Source organism: Haliaeetus albicilla, chromosome 5, assembly GCF_947461875.1.
Source record: "Haliaeetus albicilla chromosome 5, bHalAlb1.1, whole genome shotgun sequence".
NCBI lineage: Eukaryota > Metazoa > Chordata > Aves > Accipitriformes > Accipitridae > Haliaeetus > Haliaeetus albicilla.
This window is the reverse complement of record NC_091487.1, coordinates 4095625-4108151: the sequence shown is the minus strand read 5'-3', so window position 1 is coordinate 4108151 and position 12527 is coordinate 4095625. Positions and strand designations below refer to the sequence as shown.

At 45.3% G+C, this 12527-nt stretch overlaps 1 protein-coding gene across 2 annotated transcripts in view; it reads left to right on the top strand.

The window, feature by feature from the left end:
- The window catches only part of DDHD1 (DDHD domain containing 1), a 67804-nt gene extending 66113 nt beyond the window's left edge, over positions 1–1691 (top strand). For both annotated transcript variants that reach the window (XM_069783096.1, XM_069783094.1), the window contains one exon: positions 818–1691. In XM_069783096.1, the coding sequence (XP_069639197.1) occupies positions 818–999 (182 nt within the window). In that variant the 3' untranslated portion in view covers positions 1000–1691. The remainder of the gene's footprint in view (positions 1–817) is intronic.
- The last annotated feature ends 10836 nt before the right edge of the window (positions 1692–12527 follow it).

Sequence of the window (12527 nt, the reverse complement as noted above, 5' to 3'; positions counted from 1 at the left end):
AATTCCTCGAAACTGGCTTTGATAAATGGCTGCATTTTTTACTCAATATGGGGGTTTGGCTTTTGTAGCTAAGCAGGCTTTCAGTTTTGTCCTTTTTATTCCGCTGCTCCTTGTAGAGATTTTCTAACCGCTAAAGTGCCTTAACAATAGGTTAGCCACTGGCCCAGTTAAACATGCAGTGAAAATTGCTTTGAATGTGGTATTAATCAAAGCAGCCATTGAAATGAAAGGATAACTGCTGAAATATATTAGGAATAATCTGGAAATGAAAAGGGCTAGTGCTGTGTAGGGACGGCTGGTTTTCAGAACAGGCTTGTAATATTGGGTGTAGTCTCCCTGTATACCCACTAAAGATGCGAGAATTCCATTTATTTCAGAAAGTTCTGAGCATCCACCTTCTGAAAGTCAGTGTTTCCTAATGGGGCCTCAACATTTCCTGGCTACTTCTGTGTAGTTATCATAAGGAACATAAATAAATGTATTTATACAGTTACTATAAGGAAAACAGCTGCTTAAAAAAAATGCCAGCTTTTGCCAAGCTTTAGGTTTAGTTTCTTCCCCCCCTCCCCCAAACTAAGCACCACTCTTAGATCAGGCTTCTGCTAAATGCATGTGCATCAAAATGTATGTACGTATTAGTAAAAATCACAGTTGACTAAAGTGAGTGTACTGTTAAATGTAAACACAGAGACATTATGTGTATTTTATATACAACAAGTAGAATCAGAACCCAAAGCTGATGGAAAAACATGTCGGTGTTTTTTCTTCTGCTGACATGCAATTCTAACACCCTTTTTGTTTCTTGTTCAATTTCTAGTGGAACTGGAGCACAGGATTGATTTTGAGCTCAGGGAAGGTCTCGTGGAGAGCAGATACTGGTCTGCAGTCACATCACACACTGCCTATTGGTCATCTCTGGATATTGCTCTTTTCCTTCTAACCTTCATGTACAAGCATGACCAAGAAGATACCGACAAATCCAATTTAGACACTATTTGAAATTTTGACTGCGGATGGGGCGGGATGGGAAAGGAAATTTTAAAACAAATGGCACAAAACTGATGTTTTACTGTTGAACTGCAGTATATATGGCATGGAGGTTTCAGGTTTAAGTGCATGTTTGGATTTTTTCCTATTTCTGAAGAGCAAAAATGATTTGTATTTAAAAGCACTTTATAGTTTTAAACATTTTGCAGTGCTTAATTAGACCTGAAATGATTCCAAATTCTTGTTAACTTTGACTGTATAGAAAGCCAATACAACGTGTAGCATCCCATAAGCACGGTTGTGTGGTGTGCTTGGGTGACATACTTGTTAATGACCATAATTGCTGTTTAGTTCATTAAAGTATAAAAGATTAGTTCATTAAAAAAAACTAAATTAATTTCCATTAACAAAAATATATGTTAGATACAAACCTAAAACTGCCATGTTCTGATGTTTTATGTACCAGTAAATAACAAACGGTGGTGTCATTTTTCTAGGACTTTGTTCAGCTCCACATCCTATTATCTACAGTACCATTGAAAGACCATTCTGACTACTGGCTTCTGAGGGCGTATTATATGTGATACATTTAGTAACTAATGCTGAAAAAAGCATGAAGCAAATATTTGAAATACTGTAATTATAATTTATTATTATCTCTAATTGTTTCATTTTATTCCAGTGTATAAAACATTACTTTTTTACTGGTTTCTTTTGACATAATTTAAGAACCACATTTATTTTCTACAGTGTTAAGACTTTTTCTCAGAAATACATATCTTTGTACTACTATTCAAATGAATATATGGACACTGTGGCACACTTTAAGTATTTTTTCATTAAAAATAAATATTTGTGGTTTCACACAAATGACATCAGTCACGTTCTTCTCCAAGGTAAGTAACTGCCTTTGCTTTTTAGGTCCCAAGTGTTTCTCAGGCACGTGAAGGTTTTGACCTCACATTAGACTTGGTTTGCAGAGGATCCAGCTGTCTTTCGCTTGCCATTATTAAACGTATATACGTGCGTGTGCATTTGTATAAAAATGTATGTATGTGTATATTTATGCACAAGGATCCCATCAAGAGGAAAGAGCAGCATAAAATAAACTTGGTGGGGCCTGAGAGTACCAGAGCTTAGGTTAGGTTTCTATCTGAAACTAATTCAGGAGAAGTCAAGAGAGAAGTGTTGTGATGAAAGGAAATAATCTCCAAATGAAACACTAAAAGGTCACTGTTGAGATTTTAAAACAACGTGGAAGGCTCTGGAGTAGAAGTGTCAGATATATGGCCTCTGAGCTGCCTCTGGCTGAGGTATTTATGATCTGTATGGCATGTGGGAAGCTGCAGAATCTAAATATTTGTTAAAAAAAAATATCAGGCTGTGGCGTTGGTGAATAGCGGTGTTCTCAGTGTTAACAGATGAGGCAACATCAGCTCACCGCACCAGCAGACAGCCTCAGCCAGTGACTCGGAGATGTGGAAACCACCCAGACGTCCCTTTCTGAAATTCGGGGGGGAGAGGGTGGCTCTTCTGCCGAATAGTATTGCTCGGGCTGTTGTTTGTTTCCCTGGTCCGTGGTGCAATGGGGAAGGAATTGGGAGCTCGGCTTGTATGTTGGGGTTATGGATTTAGGACTAATTATGAAGGAAGAAAAAACAATGCGAAGAGAAAGGGAAGGGAGGACTGGAGGGGAATGGGAAGAAGATGACAGAAACAGCGCTACTAGAAATGCAGTGAACCAACAGTGAACAAAGATGTTCAGATGGTGTAAGGGATGTTGCTTCGGTGTGGATATCTGAAAAAAATCCATCTAGCCTGGGTGAATTGTAACTGTCCTGCCTGACATGTTTACCTTGGTTGATGAACAATCATAAAAAATTAAAATAACCCTCTAAGAGAAGGAAGCTTGACACCTCTGCTCCAGAAAACAGGCTTTTGTTTACATTACTGGTTTTGCAGATAAGTTGTTTAATCAGCTCTTCCTAATTAGGAGAACTTAAACATAAAAGGAGAACCCCCTTTTAAATTTAGAACGTGTAAAACATTTCCAAATGTGCATGGTTTGTGTTTCAGTACTTTGAGTTGGATCACGTCACTGCTGCGTTATCCCCTTACACTACTGGATCTACACTAGATCTCTTTCTAAACGCTGTAAACAAAAGGGGGTTAATTCCTATAATTCTTGTGGTCTGTGTAAACTCTGCCGTTGTCCAGAACATGTTTGAGATTTATGGAATAGCTGTTCCCCTCACATCAGAACATGCTGGTACTTGCTGACTGCTCTCTATGTAAGGGATGAGATCCTACTTTTATGCGCGTACCCCTTGGTAAATCAGGGAGCAGATAGAGCTGAGAAGTAAACCATATTGCTGGTAGGAGAAGGGATAATAAGGACCAATACCTGTTCATCACTTTGCATTTTTCCTGAGTTAATGTACATATTCTGTTCAAATTTGTAACTTCGTGGAACATCTACTAATCTCCAAGGTTAAATACAAGGATAAAACGTACCTCGAAAGAATAAATGGAGATTTATTCTAAAGTGTATGCAAAGATGTTAAGCATGCTGTGGGCAGACTTTCATCTTTTTAATCCTCAAAAAAGATCTCTTATCCTCCTGCAAAGACGAAATACTATTTGAAAATTAAATTTTTAAGTTGTTAGAAAAAGGGTTGTCCCATTTCTGTTCTGCAGTGTAACACAGATTCAAGTAGGGTCACACCTCTGCATGCTAGAGTCTAAATTTCATGCTTAAAACTTTCTGGTCAGATGGTCCATGGCATAATATAGAGCTGGAATGTGCTGGCTTCCAATTACTGACTTGTTTTCTTCTGCAAGAACAATGTTTAGCTTTACAGGCTGTGTTGACTGGTGGTTTTTCTTGAGAAACCAAGATAAGGGAAATGTACTGCACTGTTGTCAGTCTTCTGACTGATACTGAGCTGTTTTCTGAAACTTGCCCTTGAGTGCTTTGCCCAAATCTGACGCTCCCAGGTTTTTTGCTACAAGGTCATTTTTGCAGATAAATCAGCTTCAATTTTATTTTTTTTTCCTGAATTCCATCCCTTTGCTTCTAATTATTCTGTCATGTCTTTACTACAACCTCCCTTCCCCTCTATGTGCTCTCTCTGCTTTTATTGCCAGTGTTTCTGGAGTTAGAGGCCCTTTGCTTTATTTCACTGTGGAAGTCTAGCTGGCCAATTTCAATTGTTTTATCTCCTTTCCTAATTAGTATTATCAGGCTGAACTGAAACATGTTTCATATTCTTATACATATGTATTATGCCTGGTTGCCGTCTCTTCCTCCTTCACCGTTTTTTGTTGTCCTGTTGCTCGTTTCCCATGCCGCTTGTCAGTCAAGCTGACTCTACACGTAGCTAAATCAGTGGGGATTGATTTTTTTCAAGTTGAGTTCATGAATCACTATGTCAACTGTTTGCAGTTAGATAGTTAATGTATATTTGTGTGCCCTCTGCCCAGCAAGTTTATTTGAAATTCATTGTTTCCCATTTTTCTGTTATTAGCTTGGAGATTAGGTTTCTGCCTCCGCATATCATTTTTCTACTGAAGTCGGACTGCAGGTGATTGACCCGTGGTGTTTTACAGGGTCATCTCCCCTGTCTCTGCCACACGTCTTCAGTGACCGTCAGGGGTTCAGTAAGCTTTTACACACCAAGGCCTGGTAATAGACTGCCACATGTACGGAGTAATTTTCAGTTTTCCAAGCATTATCTTACTGGTTGCTCTGCATCTGCAATTGTAGTGAGTACTTTTCATTGCTTCCCCAGAGTCCGTGCCTATTGTCTTTGCTGATATTGCGAAAAGCTTTAAAAATCTTTTTTTAAAATGTCACCCATGTGACAATCCCATTTTCTGGTTTATCGGATGGACTTCAGCCTGACGCTTTTCTTGCATTCCATGTTTGATCTGCATTTACTAATCATTTTTCACAAAATCAAACTTTCTCTTGGTTTAGCTTTCCCCTCCCTCTTCTGAAGCATTTGGTTTTCATTTCTGCTTTGATTTCTGTCCACTGGAATTTCTGTCCACTGAAGCTTGCTTCGTGAATGTTTGAGCATAGCCTGTGCATCCTCAAGACTTGAAGCAGAAACTTTGAAACCCACTTGAAACCCAAGAGGCACATCTTACTGTTGTGATCCCAGAGACTTCTCCTGAAAGCTCAGCATCAGCAAAGCCCAGCTGGATGTGTTTAGCTTTCAGGATGGCTTTGCATGTTCTCTCTTCACTGCATTTGTGTTTTCCATCAGTCAGTTTAACTCTGGGACCGACAAAAAGTTTTCTGTTGTTGTCAATGAATTTTGGTGTGTTGGTGAGCAGCGGATCTGGGCTGACCTCTCCCAGGACTGGTTCCTTGCTCTTTGGGTTTCTCCTGACTCCCCTGAGGCCCATTTGACCCACACTTTGCTATAGATGTCACAACGGTTTGTGTTTCTCTGCATGCCATTGCAGAAGCACTTAAAACTGCATGCCCAGCTCCTGATGCTGACAGCGTGTTGACACGGTCTCCTCTTCCAAGGAATAAGAGGAGAAGTTCTAAGCCGTGGAGAGAAATGCCTGGCTATCAAAGTTTCAGTTCACCCTGGAGGTCAGTGCCCTCTCGTCCCATTGGAAAGCAAATTCCAAAATCAGCCTTTTCCCCTGAAAATGCCCTGTCTCCCCAGCTGCAGTTGCAGCAGCTCTTGACTAGCAGACCTTGGCCAATCCTTTCCCTTCAAGAGTGAAAAGTCAGTGAGTCCCCTGCAAGCATGAGATGTCCCAGAAGCAATCCCTTGTGGTTTTGAAATCCTCGCTGATTTATCCAAAGAGAGGGGTTTCATATGACAATTCTGTGGGCATCTGGCACAGATTAACTTCTCTGTTTCTTAAATAAAATACCATTTCTTGCAGCTACTCTGCCTGTTCCCTGGTGCCTCATTGCTTGTAAGTGTGGACATGGGAGAGGGGAAGTGCAAAATTCTCTACAGACTGCAGCCCTGAACAGACCCTCGTACTCCAAGGACCCCACGTCCAATTTGTTGTTCTTGCTGGTTTTACGGCTCTTTCAGTTATCTCCTTGGAAGTCAGTATCTCATCTCAGAGTGGTCCCATACTTTGTACTTAAAGAGCAGCTACTTAAAGGGTCTTACCATTTCAGCATACTCCTTGATAAAGAAGAACCTTGACTTCCATTTTAAAACGGAATTTTCAAGCATATTTGTGCCAAAGCATCTCAGGTTTAGGGATTTTACTACTTCCTTCAGTTTATAAGAACGCTCCTTTAACTTGGGTTTTGAACTCATAACTGTTTCAAGCAGAAATTAACCTTATCCGGTGCTTTATGAATCCAGATTTTTTTCTCTCTGATATGATATCACTGGTAATGTGACAAACCACCTCAGGCTACCAACGTGGTCCTGCTTATGCTACTTCTCTAACAGCCAGATCCCAACTGGCCAAAACAAAGCTCTTCCCTTGACTTCGCTGAGTGTTGGATCGTGTTCCGAGTGCCTTTAGTGCTTGTCGCTCTTCCCACTGTTTCTTAGGTGAACATGTATAATATGGATTAGGTGGGGGAATAAAAAGGCTTTGGCATTTAGGTTGCCAGCTGGCCAGCACTGAACCCTTGAATGTTCAGATCACGCTGTGATCCGTGTTGCCCTCCGTGTACTGCCGCGTGCTCCGGATTATGCCCAGAAGCCTCTCGGCAAGCAGAGGGTTGAATTCTGGTTTTCTGTTCATATTCCCCTGCCTGCAAAGCCCAGACTGGTTGGAAGCCAAAGCCACAGGAAGGGGGAAAGGAGAGCAGCTCTTCTGATTTTGAATTTGTGATATCTTTCCACCTACTGCTGTCTCCCACACCTACCCAAAACTAAAAACTTGAGTTTGTGCCACCACCGGAAAGAGGCTGACGGACCACATTGCCTCTGGTGTATTTTCACAACTTGTGTTTTCAGAACTGAGTCACTGGGGTTTTGGGGCTCCAAATATTCAGGTTTTGCAGGGTGAGGACCCAGCAGGCTAGGGATGGAGACAATTTTGATTCCCCTCAGCGGCGGAAAAGGCAATTGTGAATGACTGAGCACAGGCGGACGAGCTGGTGTAAATGGATGTGGTCTCAGGGCAGTGATGCCTGTGAAACCTGGGTGCTGAGTCGGTCGGTGCTGCAAAAGCCAGCCTGCAAGGAGGGAACGGGGCTTCCCCCTCTCCGTGGTTTGCCGTGGGGCTTCTGCAAGCCCCGTGTTTTATTTCTGGGAGTCCAGCTGGGCAGGAACAGGCTCCCCGCCGGCTCCCGGGGTAGGTGTTTCCTGTTGTGAAACAGCATGGAAATGCAAAACGGCAAAAAATCTCTGCGAGACGAGAGGAGCCCTCTGAAACGTGCACAGATGTGTTATCTTCCCACCTTCACCTTTTCATCCCGCTCCCATTCCGTTGAGCCGAAGGGCCGAATGAGGAGCGTGCACGTTTTCAGTCTAAAACCGCCAATGTCCTGCTCTGGTAACTTCCCAGGATGTTTAATACTGCAGGATTTGTCAGAAATTTTCACATTCATAATTACTTTTAAGTAACCGATACTTAAGTTTAAAAATAGCTTAACGTCCTTTCAACGTTGCTAGGTGTACTTTCAGTAAGGAAATGGTCAGACCTATTTGCAAAGAAGGACAGACCGCTTCCAAAACAAACACCATTTATCTCCCAGCTGGTGTCTTACAGGAGAGTGTTCCAGCGATGCCACCACTACGTTTCACCACTATTTCCCCAGCTAGTTTTACAGCTACTGGACCGTGAAGGGTCCTGCAGTTAATCTCTGTGCTTTGTATAAGGTGAGATACTGTCGGAAAAGGAATCTTTAAACAGCTTGGATGTGGCACTGGTGTTTAGCCTCATGTGCTTTGCAGGAAGGGCTTAGACTGAAACAGCAGCTGAATAGCCTGTGTTTACAAAGCATGTTCGGATGGGACAGTTATGTCTCTTGGCACACTCATCAGGGTTTCTCCTTTATGCTTACCAGACTGCCCCTTGCATGCAATTGAGTGTGGGGTTTTTTTCATTTGCATATAAACCGGAGTATTAAAAATCAGCAGGGGGGAGGGAGGGAGGTGAAGCTGCTTTGTGGTGGTTGCAGAAAAGGGAAGAGGGTAGAAATGTTCCTTCCAACGATGCGTGCTCTGCTGTCACGAAAGAAACCTGCAATCTCCTCTGTGTTGGAGAGACCACATCTGCATTTGGGGGGAGTGGGGAGGAGGGGGGGAAGAAAAAACAGGCAGGAGAAGCGCTGATTAAATCAAGGCAAATCTTGGCAGCGATATGGAACAGCCTGATGCGTATCAGCCAGCACGTGTTCAACACATGTTGTAGCTTGATGCTCCCATCAGGAGACGTGGGCGCAAGGCGGATGGCAGCGAGCAGGACGAGAGCTATGGACTTTTTCTCCCTCGAGGGGCTCAGTCCTGCGCCTGCCCCCAGCACCCCCTTATTCTTTGGGGTTGAGCCATCCCTTCTTACTCACCGTGAGCACACCTGGACTAAGGTACTGCTGCTGCTCACCCAAAACATCACTATCGCAAGGCTTGTCCTGGTGGGATTTAATTGCTCCGGTGAGCCCACGGCGTACATGTGTGTCTCCAGGGAACTGAAACCCCTTTCTGAGCCTGTCCCGATCCTAAGGGTTATCTGGTGCACGGTCTCCGGCCCATTTTTCGGTGGGCAGCCTCTAAGGAGCAGCTGGGCTGCGGTTCCATGCTAGGGCAACAGGAGCCTTCGCTTCCCCCTCCAGAGATGCCGAAACTTGGATGCTGATGGATGGCTCAAGTCAGGAGGGACTGATGTGTCTTGTCTGACCTCCCGCAGACGATAGCTTCCCACCCAGCATCGCCAGGCTGCTTTCTAGGGATTATTCACTCTCTTTCCCAAGTCACGGGGCTGACCAAGCCTTACAGCTTTGACATCTGCAACCACAAAGTCTTGGGAAAAAAGATGTTGAAGACTGGCTGCTTCAGACTGCCTCTCTGCAGTGAATTTTGATTCTGAATAGCTTTAGCAAGTGTCGGTGCCTGAAAACCTCTGCAGACCGTGTTGGTCCTGCATTCTGCGATGCAGATTCTTTATTCTTCATTCTAGCTACCCAAAGAAAATCAGAGTTGTATGGATCTTGCAGCAAACGTCTGGCCAATTTCTAGTTATATTTCATAATCATGATGGCATTCTCGGCCTCCTCAGATTTATGATTTATGGTGACATGTTTGCAGCCTTCTGGGGGAAGCAGGAGCTCTGGATGCAAGCTGTTTCTGTGAAAGCATTAAGGTCCTCCTGAGTTTATTCTGTGGTATCTGGAGAAAGCGTGTGTGTACGCGAGCAGGGATGCGTATATTCTGTGCATTATGTATGTCTGCAGAGTGCACTTGTTTCTCCACAGTCTAAGCTGTGTTTAAATCAGGGCTTTAAAATGACCCTAAAAGCTTCTGCAAAATAATTTTACCCTCTCCAAACAATTCAGATAATTAACTGGCTAAATCGGTTCTTGCTGACTCTCCCTGAAGATACCCCTCCTGAACAAGATTTTTCTTTAGATTTGGATGAAACGCAACGGTTGAGTCATGACTTTTCTCTCTGGCTCGGCTGCTGGAGTGGGGAATGTTGTTCACAATATTGGCTGTTGCCATATGCTTTTTTCATCAAGAAAAAGGGTGCAACTTTCTTTTTGCTTCCTCCTCCACTGACTCACTCCCCAAATATGTTTCTGGTTAGGATGCTTTGTGACTTCTTCCTGACATAAGGTTTTCTAGTTTGCAGTTAGCTTTGTGAATCACCTCTGCGAGCTCTAAAACATCCCAGCTCCTGGGAGAAGAGGACGGGTGTCCTGGAGAGCAAAGAGAGCAAAAAGTTGCTTACCTGGTTCTTGGATGCTTTGTGTGTTTAGTAGCTCTCCTACCCCAGAAATGGTTTTCCAGAGGCTGGGCAGTCCTGCTCCGATGCCTGCCGGTGTCCTTCGCATCCTGCATGCTGATGGCTGTGCCTGGGCAGTCTAGGAAAAGCCCAAGGGAATCTCAAAGAGATCTCCCTTCTGGATTAGGTGAACTTGGCATTTGATCTGTTTGCAACACGATACTTTTAGAATCGCTGTAAGTTAAGGAAGGGCAATGCTGGCTGCAAAATAGCTTAGAGGGACAGACAGACAGACGTGTCCCTTCCTGATTTCTTTTAAGGCATCGCACTCAGGCCTCCTTTTGCTGATCCCCAGAGCTCTCGGTGCAGTGACCTTCACCACTGATGCCAAATTTCCTCCGAGAGGGCGAGTTAGGAGCACGGGGCTTTTGTCAGAGCCAACCCTGTGCTCCCAGCATCCTGCCTTTAGCAGCGGGGAGTTTCCAGCACTTGGCCAACAGAAGGAAACAGTTCCCCAAAAACTCAGACCATAAATCATTCAAATGATGCTTCCTAAACCTGACCTTGCAGAAAACAGGCTTGCACCTGCGAGCATGGGACTGGGTTCCTGAAAACCAATGTCCATCACACCCTACTACTGACAGCTTGCTGCGGTAGGGCTGTAGGTGTACATCCCATCCTCACCTCCCGAAGTCCTAACAGCCCAGGAGATGCCAGAGAGGCCAGGAAGAACAGCTTGCCTCTTCTTCAGCTAAAGGAACTGAGATGCTGAGAGTTAAGCAACTGGCCTGAAGCCAGAGTGCTTGGAAACGAGCCCATATCTTCCTTGTATTAGCTGGGACATGACCATGTAGCATGCCTTCCCCTGCTGGAAATGTCACCCTTGATCTCTGGAGCAGCTATCCTGCAAAGAAGCAACTCCTTCCCCCCCCCCCCCCCAAACTGCTGTGCCTCGCAGGACAATCCCATCTGTTTGATCTTCTGGGATGCAGAAGAGCAGAAACGCGCCAGCCTTTGCACTCTCCCTTGTAGCACTTCTCATTTCCTACAACTTTGCCTGGAAAGTTAACTCTGGGCTTACCCACGCTGGGAGTTTTCCCAGTGGCCGCTCCACTGGCGTGTGCTACAGAGAAAGTTATTCCAGTTGAGCGTCTCTCCGGCAGCGCATCCCTGGATACTGGGTTGATGGCGGAGGACACGTAAGGGCACCGTGAGTCGGCACTGCAGAGCGGCCCTGCCCGATCCTGGCACCTCTCCCAGGGAAAAGAAATTCGGACTCAGATCCTCCCTTGCCCCTCCTCAAAGCCTGAGAGCTGCTCTTCCCTGTGCCGCTTGGGATGTCACACTGAGACGACTTGCCACGACCACGAGCCGTTTGGGTACAGAAGGTGGCAATCGTGGTGTCACGTGCCAAAGCCACCCGAGATGCCAGCCCTGCTCCCAGGACTCAGGCTTTCTTAAGAAGGGGCTTGGTCTGTTGGATAGCAAGTCCCATCTTCACACTGGGGTCCCTTCCAGGAAGGATACGTCATTTATAACCAACCCTCCACATCCCAGTTATCCAGTGCACTTGGTAACCTCTCCTTTGAGATCCAGGCATGACTCCTGCAAGTTGGTGCCTAATTTCCATGCGATTTGATGGAACTATGGGGGTTTTTGCTGTGGGGTTTTTTTTTCTTTCTTATTCTTTCCAATGCTGCTATCACTGTTTTTTCCTGGCCTGGTGCTGTCATCATCCGGTGTCATTACTCAGGAGACGAAGGAGGAGGCAGAGGTGTTTCCTTGCAAGGAACAAATGTTGGAATAACCCATCTACCCATCTTTGCTCAGCTGGCAGCATCTCCAGTGCCCAAAACACACTGGAGAGATGTAAGCGAAGCCTGGCCACACCACAGCCTTGCTGGGAAGGATGGGGGACTTGATGCTTGGAAAAAATACTCTGGCAGCACAGTCTCCTGGACACTGGCTTTAAAAATAAGAAATCTCCCAAAGGAACTGATGGAGCCCAACATTTGTGTTATTTAAAACTGAGCAAAATAAAGAGCTGGAGGCTGCAAGCTCAGTGTAAACGGCAGTGGCTTCTCAGGACCTTAGTTAAAGCCCCCTGGGGAGGAAAAGCACATTAGACAGCCAAAATAGGTCTGCTCCTCCTCTCCATTGCCATGTTTCCGTGTAGTCGGGAAAACGAGTGAGGTCTTGGGAATATCTTTTGCCAGCTGTGCGTTCAAACACGCAGTTGAAAGACTTTCCTGTATCATCTCCCCTCCCTCCGGTCCCCTGCCAAGGAGAAGCGTTTGGGACTTGCCCTTCCCCATCTGCGTGACTGCCAGCGTGGGGGACAGTGCTGGATTCAGGGTGCCACGGACCTCGAGGGTCTGGCCGGTGCCAGGCAGATGTCTCAAGATTTGGGCTGTCAGATGGAGATGGGGTTTCCCAAAAGCAGCCGGTGCTTGGTGTAGAGAGATTTGGGGAGCCAAACAAGGTGATAAATGTTTTCTTGTGCTCTCCAGCACCGGCTCAGCATGTGAGCACAGCAACCCAGCGTGGGGGGGCTCATGGTGAACCCCAGGTCTGCACGCCCTGGCCCTGTTCATCACTTGACAGGCCAAGATGGGAGGGCGGCGGGGGTCTGGGTTGGGATCCCAAACCTGCCC